The sequence below is a fragment of the Salmo salar genome, chromosome 22 (assembly GCF_965601325.2).
Source record: "Salmo salar chromosome 22, fSalSal1, whole genome shotgun sequence".
Classification (NCBI taxonomy): domain Eukaryota; kingdom Metazoa; phylum Chordata; class Actinopteri; order Salmoniformes; family Salmonidae; genus Salmo; species Salmo salar.
The window spans coordinates 24,156,165-24,168,376 of NC_138312.1; the positions used below are offsets into that span (position 1 = coordinate 24,156,165).

The 12,212-nt window shown below is 44.9% G+C and overlaps 1 protein-coding gene across 1 annotated transcript in view; it reads left to right on the plus strand.

Annotated features, from left to right (window-relative positions):
- The window catches only part of magi2 (membrane associated guanylate kinase, WW and PDZ domain containing 2), a gene marked incomplete at its 3' end in the record, with an annotated part of 129,041 nt that extends 123,254 nt beyond the window's left edge, over positions 1 to 5,787 (plus strand). The window contains 3 exon segments of the mRNA NM_001173864.1: positions 3,363 to 3,420; positions 5,767 to 5,781; positions 5,784 to 5,787. Coding sequence (NP_001167335.1) covers positions 3,363 to 3,420; positions 5,767 to 5,781; positions 5,784 to 5,787 — 77 coding nt within the window.
- Between the last annotated feature and the right edge of the window lie 6,425 nt (positions 5,788 to 12,212).

Consider the following 12,212-nt stretch of genomic DNA (forward strand, 5'->3'; position numbering starts at 1 on the left):
CTGGGCCGTGGAGGAGCACTGGAGGTCTGGAGCTTATGGCTGGCACAACCCGTCTTTGCTGGATGCTCAACCTAGCTTGACAACTGCAAGGCGCGGGCACAGATCGCACCAGCCTGTGAGTGCGCCCTGACGACACAGTGCGCATCACCGCATAACACGGTGTTTGCCCCGTCACTTGCTCCCCACGGTAAGCATGGGGAGTTGTCTCAGGTCTCCACCCTGACTCTGCCAAACTCCCCGTGTGCCCCCCCCAAAAAATGTTTTGGGGTGCCTCTCGGGCTTCCGTCGTTGGGCTAGCTCCTCATAGCATCGCCGTTCCGCTTGCGCCCTTTCCACCTGCTTCCATGGCAGGGTCTTATCCCCTGCCATTACCTCCTCCCAGGTCCAGGGCGTCCTCCATTCTCTCTTCTCCCGAGCCCAGGATCCCTGCTCCTCCTGGGCACGCTGCTTGGTCCTTTTGTGGTGGGTGATTCTGTCACGGCTGTCGAAAGGATCGGACCAAAGTGCAGCGTGGTTGTAATTCCACATTTTATTAAATCCGTGAAACTTTGCAAAACATAAATAACTGAATTTACAAAACAACAAACCGTGATGCAGAGAGAAACAAACACTACTCAAAAGATAATCACCCACAAAACCCAGGAAGAAAAACCCCTACTTAAATATGATCTCCAATTAGAGGCAATGAGGACCAGCTGCCTCCAATTGGAGATCAACCCAAAAATCCCCAACATAGAAATAGAACAACTAGAACTTAAACATAGAAATAGAAAAACATAGAAAAACACAAAACACCCCCTGTCACGCCCTGACCTACTCTACCATAGAAAATCACATCTTACTATGGTCAGGACGTGACACATAGAGGAAGGAAACCGCTCAGGGATTTCACCATGAGGCCATGGTGACTTTAAAACAATTACAGAGTTTAATGGCTGTGATAGGAAAAAACTGAGGATGGATCAACAACACTGTAGTTACTCCACAATACTAACCGAGTGAAAACAGAGTGAAAAGAAGGAAGCCTGTACAGAATAAAAACATGCATCTTGTTTGCAACAAGGCACTAAACTAATCATCTAGTAGAAAGTCTATGGCAAGACCTGAAATGGTTGTCTAGCAATGATCAACAACCAATTTGACAGAGCTTGAAGAATTCTGAAAAGAATAATGGGAAAATGTTGCACAATCAAGGTGTGGAAAGCTTTTAGAGACTTACCCAGAAAGACTATGCTTCCAAAGGTGCTTCTTAAAATTAATGAATCAGAGGTGTGAAGTTTACATAAACTTAGGTTGGAGTCATTAAAACTTGTTTTTCAACCACTCCATAAATTTCTTGATAACAAACTATAGGTTTGGCAAGTCGGTTAGGACATCTACTTTGTGCATAACACAAGTCATTTTTCCAACAATTGTTTACAGACAGATTATTTCACTTATAATTAATTCACTGTATCACAATTCCAATGAGTCAGAAGATTACATACACTAAGTTGACTGTGCCTTTAAACAGATTGGAAAATTCCAGAAAATGATGTCATGGCTTTAGAAGCTTCTGGAGCTTCTGGCTAATTGACATAATGAGTCAATTGGAGGGGTATCTGTGGATGTATTTCAAGGCCTACCTTCAAACTCAGTGCCTCTTTGCTTGACATCATGGGAAAATCAAAAGAAATCAGCCAAGACCTGGTTCATCCTTGTAAGGAATTTCCAAATGCCTGAAGATACCACGTTCATCTGTACAAACAATAGTACGCAAGTATAAAGCCCATGGGACCACGCAGCCGTCATACCACTCAGGAAGGAGATGTGTTCTGTCTCCTAGAGATGAACATACTTTGATGCGAAAAGTGCAAATCAATCCCAGAACAACAGCAAAGGACCTTGTGAAGTTGCTGGAGGAAACAGGCACAAAAGTATCTATATCCACAGTAAAACGAGTCCTATATCGACATAACCTGAATGACCGCTCAGCAAGGAAGAAGCCACTGCTCCAAAACTGCCTTAAAACTGCAACTGCACATGGAGACAAAGATCGTACTTTCTGGAGAAATGTCCTCTGGTCTGATGAAACAAAAATAGAACAGTTTGGCCATAATGACCATCGTTATGTTTGGAGGAAAAAGGGGGAGGTTTGCAAGCCGAAGAACATCCCAACCGTGAAGCATGGGGGTGCCAGCATCATGTTGTGGGGGTGCTTTGCTGCAGGAGGGACTGGTGTGCGAGCAAGGAGGCCTACTAACCTGACTCAGTTTCACCAGCTCTGTCAGGAGGAATGGGCCAAAATTCACCCAATTTATTGTGGGAAGGTTATTGAAGTCTACCTGAAACGTTTGACCAAAGTTAAACAATTTAAACGCAATGCTACCAAATACTAATTGAGTGTATGTAAACTTCTGACCCACTGGGAATGTGATGAAAGAAATAAAAGCTGAAATAAATCATTCTCTCTGCTATTATTCTGACATTTCACATTCTTAAAATAAAGTGGTGATCCTAACTGACCTAAGACAGGATTAAATGTCAGGAATTGTGAAAATCGGAGTTTAAATGTATTTGGCTAAGGTGTATGTAAACTGTATGTAAATTAGACGTTTCTGTATTTCATCTTCAATACATTTGCAAAGAATTCTAAAAGCATGTTTTCACTTTGTCATTATGGGGTATTGTGTGTAGATGGGTGAGAAAAAATATATATTCAGGCTGTAACACAAAAAAATTGGAATAAGTCAAGGGGTATGAATACTTTCTGAAGGAACTGTATGTATATTTCTTCAACATGGAATGAAGGTTGTTTGCGTCACTTGAATGCCAGGATTACCAGGAGTGCACACTCGTTTGCCCATCCTTTCCCAGGGTGTGTGGCTGTGATGTGGGCTAAGTGTAGGGAGAGAGTGGGGGGTTCGAGGGACACACAGGACCCTGGTCGGTTGTTTCTAATGGATTTTTAAAGGCAGGCAGAATGCTAGTTGGTGTGCTGCCTCTGAAAAGCAACTCCAAAGCTCTCTTTTGCGTGAAGAGCGTTTTCTTGTGGGCTTCATGTGCTTACCAGGGCTTGATGTACAGTACAGCAGCCATTCCAGCCAGGCTGCCTGCGAAAACTGCAAAATGTCAATGGGGGCTTTTTTCATGCCCATTTTCCCATGCTTAACTTCCCTAGTGGGAAGAAAACAAAGCAAACTTGTTATTCGTCTTATACCTGGAAACTCCAGTATCGCCCAACTGTAATGTGTGCATAAGCATTGTGTCTCGTGTCTGCTGGTCTCTTCTCATCACTATGCCCTGTTATCCTGCAGTACTGTACATTTGCATGTTTTGTGTGATAGTAGTTGAACACAATGCATCTCTTCCTGTATCCACAGAGCTTCCGTATGGCTGGGAGGAAATAGAGGACCCACAGTATGGAACATATTATGTAGAGTAAGTCTGTTCACTCTGCCACCACATGAATATCTGATATATTCCCCAGCAATACCATAGATCATAAACTAACTATAGGTACAGTATACATTATATATAGATAGCAGGGATACCATGTGTTACTAGACATGTGGTGTACTGCTCGGGAACCATCAATTTGAGAACAATACTATTCAATGATCAAGACTCTTGTATTGGTTTTTCAGTGGGTGGTGAACATAAGCTATGTTGGTAACATCACATTCACCCAGGTGAAAACACCGCAATGATTGTGAGTGTGAGTGTCTGTGTACAGAAGGTGTTCTGACTGCCACAGCAAAACATCTCTGAAACCCAGCCATTATAGCAGCAGTAGGTATAGGAGGAGGGTTGTGAGAGTTATCAAGGAGGGAAGGAGAGGGAAAGGTGGCTGTTGTGATGACAAGGAAATTAAATGCTTGCTTTGTTTTATTACTGATATTACATAAGGGTCCCTCCTAGGTAGAGGCTGTGGGTGAGAGAGAGGAACCCATACTGTTTGTTTCAAAGGCAAATGGATGGGGACTTTTTGCCGCCGGTGTTCCAGTTCAAAATTAACTCTGTGTAAAACAATGGCTTTTTTATGCCAGGGGGACAGACTGTTTACATTGTTAAAGACAAGAAAAAGTAGTCAGGAGTTCATCTCTAGTTTTATTCAACTAACATGGAATCACTGGTCACTTTAATAATGGAACACTAGTCACGTTTTAAAGTTTACATACTGCTTTACTCATGTCATATATATATACTGTATTCCACTCCGACATTGCTCATCCTAATATTTATATATTTCTTAATTCCATTCTTTAACTTCTAGATGTGTGTATTGTTGTGAATTGTTAGATACTACTGCACTGTTGGAGCTAGGAACACAAGCATTTCGCTACACCCGCAATAACATCTGCTAAATATGTGTATGTCACCAATACAATGTGATTTGATTGATTTGAACAGTCCAAACATTAGGCATAGACATGAAGAGGACACTAACCCCCTTGCATCTGTATAGACTTGCAATCAACAGCTCACAGAAGAAACACTGGGAAAGCCATGTAAAAATACCTATTGTTAATGGATTGAGAATTAATGTATACCGTAATTTCCGGACTATTAAGCGCACCTGAATATAAGCCGCACCCACTGAATTAAAAAATATATATTATTTTGAACATTAATAAGCCGCACATGTCTATAAGCCGCAGGTGCCTACCGGTACATTGAAACAAATGAACTTTACACAGACTTTAACGAAACACGGCTTGTAACAAAAATAAATAGGCTTTAACGAAACACGGCTTGTAACAAAAATAAATAGGCTTTAACGAAACACGGCTTGTAACAAAAAAATAATTAGCAGTAAGCTTTAGTTGTCTTTTTGCACTGAGTCAATTCCTCATGCTGCTGTTTCCAACGTCTTATCATCGACTCATTAAGACCAAGCTCCCGTGCAGCAGCTCTATTTCCTTTTCCAACAGCCAGATCAATCGCCTTCAACTTGAAAGCTGCATCATATGCATTTCTCCGTGTCTTTGCCATGATGAGGGTGACAAAATGACTACCGTAATCAGAATGTTGGGAAGTTTGAGAGCGCTCGATTTAATCTAAACAGTAAACAAAAAAGTTTTTTGACCTTAACCCGTTCGCCAATTTCATTGGTCTAATGAAAGCTTCATGCCACCAAAAAACTGAGCACGTCACAGAATGTGTTTTTTTGGAGAAAAAAAAATTGAAAGTGGGAAAAATCCATATATTAGCCGCGTCATTGTTTAAGCCGCGAGGTTCAAAGCCTGGGAAAAAAGTTGCCGCTTATAGTCCGGAATTTACGGTAGTGCCTTTGTAACAGTGTAGGTTCCGTCCCTCTCTTTGCCCCAACCCGGGCTCGAACAAGGGACCCTTGCACACATCAACAACTGACACCCCACGAAGCATCGTTACCCATCGCGCCACAAAAGCCGCGAAACATTTACATTTACATTTAAGTCATTTAGCAGACGCTCTTATCCAGAGCGACTTACAAATTGGTGCATTCACCTTATAATATCCAGTGGAAACCCTACTTCAAGTCTCAGAGCGAGTGACGTCACTGATTGAAATGCTATTAGCACGCACCACCGCTAAATAACTAGCCATTTCACATCGGTTACACCTTCTATCACCCCAGTGCATTCTAAGACATGCTATAACTATTTATAACAGTGCTTTCATCATGAATCACACACAGGTGGTCTGCAGAATTACACACAGATGATTCAAGGGATCTTGTATGTGTCTGTGTCAGTAAATTGGTGTCTACAATTTTAATCACATAATAGATTGTTTCTGTTTCAGTCACATCAACCAGAGAACCCAGTTTGAGAACCCAGTCCTGGAGGCTAAGAAGAAGCTGAGCCAGGAGACTACTGCCTCTATCCAGCAGGGGGCACCACCTCCCCCAGGTAAACATTAGTCACCTCACTTTGTCTTCAGCTCACTCCTTCTTCAGCTCTGGACAGCTTTCTTAAGGCTGTTATATATCTAAACTCAACAATGAGCTTCCATGATTGCATGTTGACCTCCTACATCTCAGTCATTCTGTGTCGTGTTGAATAGGTTTGCAGTGGTGGAAAATGTAGCAGCCATGACCTCGCTCATGGTTGTAGGAGAATTATTGTGTCAAGTGTTATCATGCATGAATAGCCGTTGAAAAGTAGCTATGTATGATCTACTCTGTGTCCAAGGGAAGGCAAGTTCTCTATACTCATGCCAGGGTTGGCATGTAAGACTAGCCACTCTTCTGCCATAATAAACAATATGAATTAAATATGCTTTCATTACAATGAATGTATAATACATGACAGCGCAGGGAGTACAGCTTGAAATTCATGTTCTGCTGCTGAGGAGTTCACAAATGGGTTGGTTGAGAGGAGGAGGGAAGGGGAGCGGCTGTGACAGCTGTTGGAACAGCACATCTTAATAAGGGCCAAGCATAACAAGACATCTCTCAACTAGTTAACTTGCTATTACTAGCCAGGTGGGGAGGGACTGAGACAGCCATCTTCCCTGTGATTGCACCATGTTGTGGGTTGTCAGAAGGTTACTATGATGTAACCAAAACAATGGCAGTTGCACCTCAGGCTACCTAGAGATTTCCAAGCTCAGAGATTCCCAGAGCAAGTAATGCAACATAGAGGCCCGTCTGCAGTGTTTACCAAGGATCTGAGTGGAGACCATCAGACCTCAACTTGGATTGACCTTTTAGAAATTCCTAAAGGTCCCTTACCAACAGTCATCTTCAACAACATGTGGGACTACAGATTCCCACAGTGCAATACTACACCTTCTGGACCTACTGACCATGGTCTATTACTGTATTTTTGGGATTAGAGTTAGCAAGAAAGGCATTTCACTGTACTTTTGCACATGACAATAAAACTTGAAACTGAAGCTATGTATCAGACCAGACCCTGGCTGTTTAGGTGATATGGTTACTGGTAGGTCTGGCACAATTACCATACTGTATAACCATGTAACTGACCGTTATGGATGAAAACCGTCATGAAAATAAAATAACCGTCATAACTGTGTGTGTGTGTGTGTGTGTGTGTGTGTGTGTGTGTGTGTGTGTGTGTGTGTGTGTGTGTGTGTGTGTGTGTGTGTGTGTGTGTGTGTGTGGAACGAACCGCTGACTGAAAACGGGTCGGCCGGGCATATGTGCAGTTGAGTCCGTTTTGGCTGTAACACGGGATTCCTAATAATGTGATGAAACTTTTTTGCTCCTTGCTGAAACAAGCAAACTAGTCTTCTGTTGCCTAGGCAGCAACAGCACACATAGAATTCCAGCACATGCAGTCAGGAGCGGAAGAGATGAGAAAATTTGCTAAAGAAAATATGCTATTTGAACAGTTATTACGGTAACGCTGTCATTTGGCTGGCCAATTACGGTCATACAAAATTCCATGATCGGCACTGCCCTAGTTGCTGGTTTATTTGAACTGAAGGCCTATGAGATGCTCTTTAAGCAGTGTTTTGACAAGGCTCCTCACTCCAGCCTGCCTAGAGAGCCCTAGTAATCCCTCTGCATTTCAACTAGACTGACACTGACAGCCTTATATAGCTATTATTCATCTCCACCCTTTTAACCTCTACTAGCAGCTTCATTTTAATCACATGAACAAGACTGTCTGTGGTCATGTTGACTGATGTCTGTGGTGAATTGTACCAAACATTATACACATCATGGCTGTTGAGAATGATTTGGATTCCTCTGTTCTGGCCTTCAAATGCTGTCAGCATTTCATCACATAGAGATCTCTGGAGTCTAATACACACACACGCATGCACACACACACACAAACACGCAAACACATTAAATGACAGATTGGTTATCACTGTCACAGTTTGAAAAGTGAGATCCCCATGAGTTCATCATGTGATTATGAATGTGATTATGTAAATAAGATTCTCTTGATCCATTGAACAGGACAGTTAGAGTCCATCCACATTGTATTAAATCCCCCTCATCTCTGAGCTGCACTATGGGCCATACAGTACCATATGGTCACCACAGGGCTGTTTTGCTCTATCATATAGGACTGGAATGTATCGAAATGCCACCTGAGACAGTGAAGCGGGGAGAAAAGATGGTATGCTTCTGCTATAAAGTGCTGATAGGACAGTAAAGCCAGCAAGGTAAAAGCTCAGCTGGCCCATTTTATGCCGTATGACCCTGACAGCCTGTTATTTACTGGACTGTGTGTCCACGGTGGTACAAGGGGATATTTATGCTGCCAATGACCTTATGTTGTTCCTTACTAAAGTTATACAAGGCTCCCCTGACAAACCTCTTTTTCTGACTCACTGGCTCTTTTGGGAGAACATGAAAAAGGGCCTCATGCCTAACTGAACAATTTCTGAGGTGTTATGTCACTGTTAGAATCAACAGCATGTTAATGAATTCCACAATTCACATGAAATTATTAAGCTACTAAAGCTGTGATTAAATATTTTGTCTGTTAATGTTTTAGTTATCATACAGGGCAGTGTTTTAGTCAAAGGGACTATTGTTTAGGGCAGCTTGCTGTGTTGACCTGGAAGGGAAGTTCTTGTTGCAGTGTGGTTAATTGCTGACAAAAATGCATTTCAGGATGTTCGAAGAGCTTTTAGCTATACTGTAGTGAATAATATTGTACCTTACTTGAGAGAGTTGCTATTTTTGTTAACGTTTGAAACGTTGTCTTGAGGTTGTTACTTTGTTACTATGTTGTTGTTTGTCACACCTTATTTAGCTATGCAACTTGCTCTAACTCTCCCACTCTTACACATTCACATTCCAGGTGAGCAGGTTGCATCAGGCTTCACCCCGGACCCATCCCAGCTGCAGGGAGAGATGTTCCACACTGCTCTGAGGAAGAGCTCCCAGGGCTTTGGCTTCACCATCATCGGGGGCGACCGCCATGATGAGTTCCTGCAGGTGAAGAATGTCCTCAGCGACGGCCCTGCCGCCAACGATAAAAAGATTGCCTCCGGTGAGTAATACACTGCTGCGCTGAGCTGTGGAGAGCCACACACTTTCACCAGCTCAAAAGACAGCTAGTGAACCTAATGAAAGGCATGTTGGTCCCTATAGAGGGACTGCACTTACCCTAACACTTCCCTAAGAGATGCAATAGAAAGAAAGAGCAAGAATTCTGTCAGTTTCATTTTCAAGGGGATCATTCTGGAGCAGGACAGGTTATGGTGGATTCTGTGTGTAGCCCTGTATCTCTGTTGCACACTCTGATCTCCCTTTAGCTTTGAGGCTATCTGGGGCACTGCATCCTCAGCAGCTTTGCTTGTGTGAGCTGAGAGACCAACATGCCTTTCCTGTTTGACGACGGTTGCTGTTCTCTGAGCTGGCCGTCAGGGTGAGATGTAAAGGAAACATACCCATCTCTCTCCTAATGATCTGCCTGGAAGCACTGCAAGTTGAGGTCTGTTAGAACAATGGAGAGAGGGAGCATAGGAGGGAGGGAAGGAGGGAGGTGGCAGGAAGAAGGGAGGTAAGTAGGACATGAGATGAAAGGGACGGGGGAGAGATGGGAGGACGAAGGAACGTGGAGAAGAGGGGGTGGCACCTGTTTGACAGTCAAGTCGAATAGAGGACTTTCTGATAATGATGCTCCATCTGAAAAATAATTCAGTCCGTTACAAACAAGAGAGTCACCTAGCTAACAAGCAACTGTATTGCCATAACAACCATTACATCTCCCATGGGTAAGTCTGTATATGTTTACTGTTTACTAAGGCTAGTTTCCTCTCTCTCCTCTCCTTCTCCCTCTCTGGTCTCCCCCCGCCAGGCGATGTGATCGTGGAGATCAATGGGACATGTGTGCTGGGGAAAACCCACCCTGAAGTGGTGCAGATGTTCCAGTCCATCCCAGTGAGTCAGTATGTTGACATGGTGCTGTGCCGCGGCTACCCGCTGCCCCCAGACGTGGAGCCAGACAGTGAGGACCCACCTCCCCCACCTTCTCAGCCCCTGCAAGGGGGCGAGGTGGTGACGGCCGTGCCCCTCATCAACGGCCAGCCCCTGCTGGTGAAGGGTGACGTGCTGCACGGCTCCTCCCAGGAGCTTCACTACGTCACAACCGATGCCAGCGGACGGCCCGTGGTGGCTGCCCTGCCCAACGGGAGGCGTCCTGAGCAGGGGGGAACAGGCCTGTTGCAGCCCGAACTTGTGAGTGTGCACCTGGTGAAGGGCCCAGGCGGGTTTGGGTTTGCCATCGCAGACTGCCCCCTGGGCCAGAAGGTGAAGATGATCCTGGACGCTCAGTGGTGCCGCGGCCTGCTGAAGGGAGACGTGATCAAGGAGATCAACCGTCAGAACGTCCAGACACTGAGCCACGCCCAGGTGGTGGACATCCTCAAAGACCTGCAGGTGGGGAGCGAGGTCAACGTGCTGGTGCTCAGAGGAGGTGAGTCTTGTTAACGCTGCCTTGTGTTACATAACACTAACACTGTGACTGTACTGCTGCGACATTACTTTTGCCATGGCATTAGTGTGATACAGTGATATCACTGTCAATCTGACCTCAACAGTATCCCTGGGGAGGGAGGTCAATGTGCTGATACTGACAGGAGGTGAGAGAGTGGGTCAACTACCACTCACACACGCACGCACACATACACATACCCACACACACACACTATGTTATGGAATCTTGGTGATGTCACTGTGTCTGCTGTTGGTGAACATGAGGGACTGTTGCTTCTTTGGCTTATACGATCGCATAGTAATGACAATTGTAGAGACCCCCTATGCAAACTAACCCACCCTTCACATATACATTACATGAACAAAAGTATGTGGACACCTGCTCGTTGAACATCTCATTTCAAAATCATGGGCATTAATATGTAGTTGGTCTCCCCTTTGCTGCTATAACAACCTCCACTCTTCTGGGAAGGCTTTCCACTAGATGTTGGAACATTGCTGCGGGGACTTGCTTCCATTCAGCCACTAGAGCATTAGTGAGGTTGGGCACTGATTCTGTAGGATTAGGACTGGCTCGCAGTCGGCGTTCCAATTCATCCCAAAGGTCAGGGCTCTGTGTAGGCCAGTCAAGTTCTTCCACACCGATCTCGACAAACCATTTCTGTATGGACCTCGCTTTGTGCACAGTGGGCATTGTCATGCTGAAACAGGAAATGGCCATCCCCAAATCATCTAGAATGTCATTGTATGCTATAGCATTAAGATTTCCCTTCACTGGAACTAAGGGGCCTAGCCCAAACCATGAAAAACAGCCCCAGACCATTATTCCTCCTCCACCAAACGTTACAGTTGGCACTATGCATTGGGGCAGGTACAGTTCTCATGGCATCCGCTGAACGCAGATTCTTCCGTTGGACTGCCAGATGGTAAAGCGTGATTCATCACTCCAGAGAACAAGTTTCCACTGCTCCAGATCCAATGACGGCGAGCTTTACTCAACTCCAGCCGACGCTTGGCATTGCGCATGGGGATCTTAGGCTTGAGTGCTGCTGCTCGGCCATGAAAACCCATTTCTTATACAAAAGTCCACATACTTTTATATATACTGTATAGTGTACCTTTCACATATCCCTCTAAACACCTCTCTGTATGCACAGATCTCTACCATATCTCCCTGTACAGGATATACTGTATCTCTTCAGGCTGTTTCGCAGTTCTGCTGAGACTCTCTCTCCGTCAGGCGTTCATACTGCAGTCTGTTGCAGGCCTAGGAAGGGAAGTTACATAAGCAAGGGGCTCTGCTCTGCCTGCTCTGCTCCTGGGGAGTGAGGGAGGGGAAAGCACCCTTCAAACGTCTCCCACATCCATCTCCCGCCATCCTGGGAAAATCGTACACAAGTCGATGAACCGGATTGTCTTTGATCATCATCAGAGGCGCAGAGGATTTCTGCATGCTTCTATATCCGTGGCCCTTAAAGAGCCAGAGCTAATCGCTGTATGGCACTGAGAGTGGGAGGCCCCAGGGGTCTCCTCCTCCCTTCCTCTCTCTTCCTCTCTACACTTACAGTCCCACCCTCCACCACCTCAACCCTGTCCCTCCCACCCCACACACACGGAGCATGACCCTGCAGTTGGAGCAGCCTCCGCCTTATTCAGGCAGTCCAGCGGAGGAGCTAATGTCAGATTTAACCCTCATTAGAGACAGGCCCTTGGGTGAGAGGCAAAGGCCTGAGAGAGAGAAAGAGAGAGAGAGGGAGAGAGAGAGAAAAAAAACATACTGCATTCATCTTATCATCTTATTTAATGTACGTCATGTCCTTGA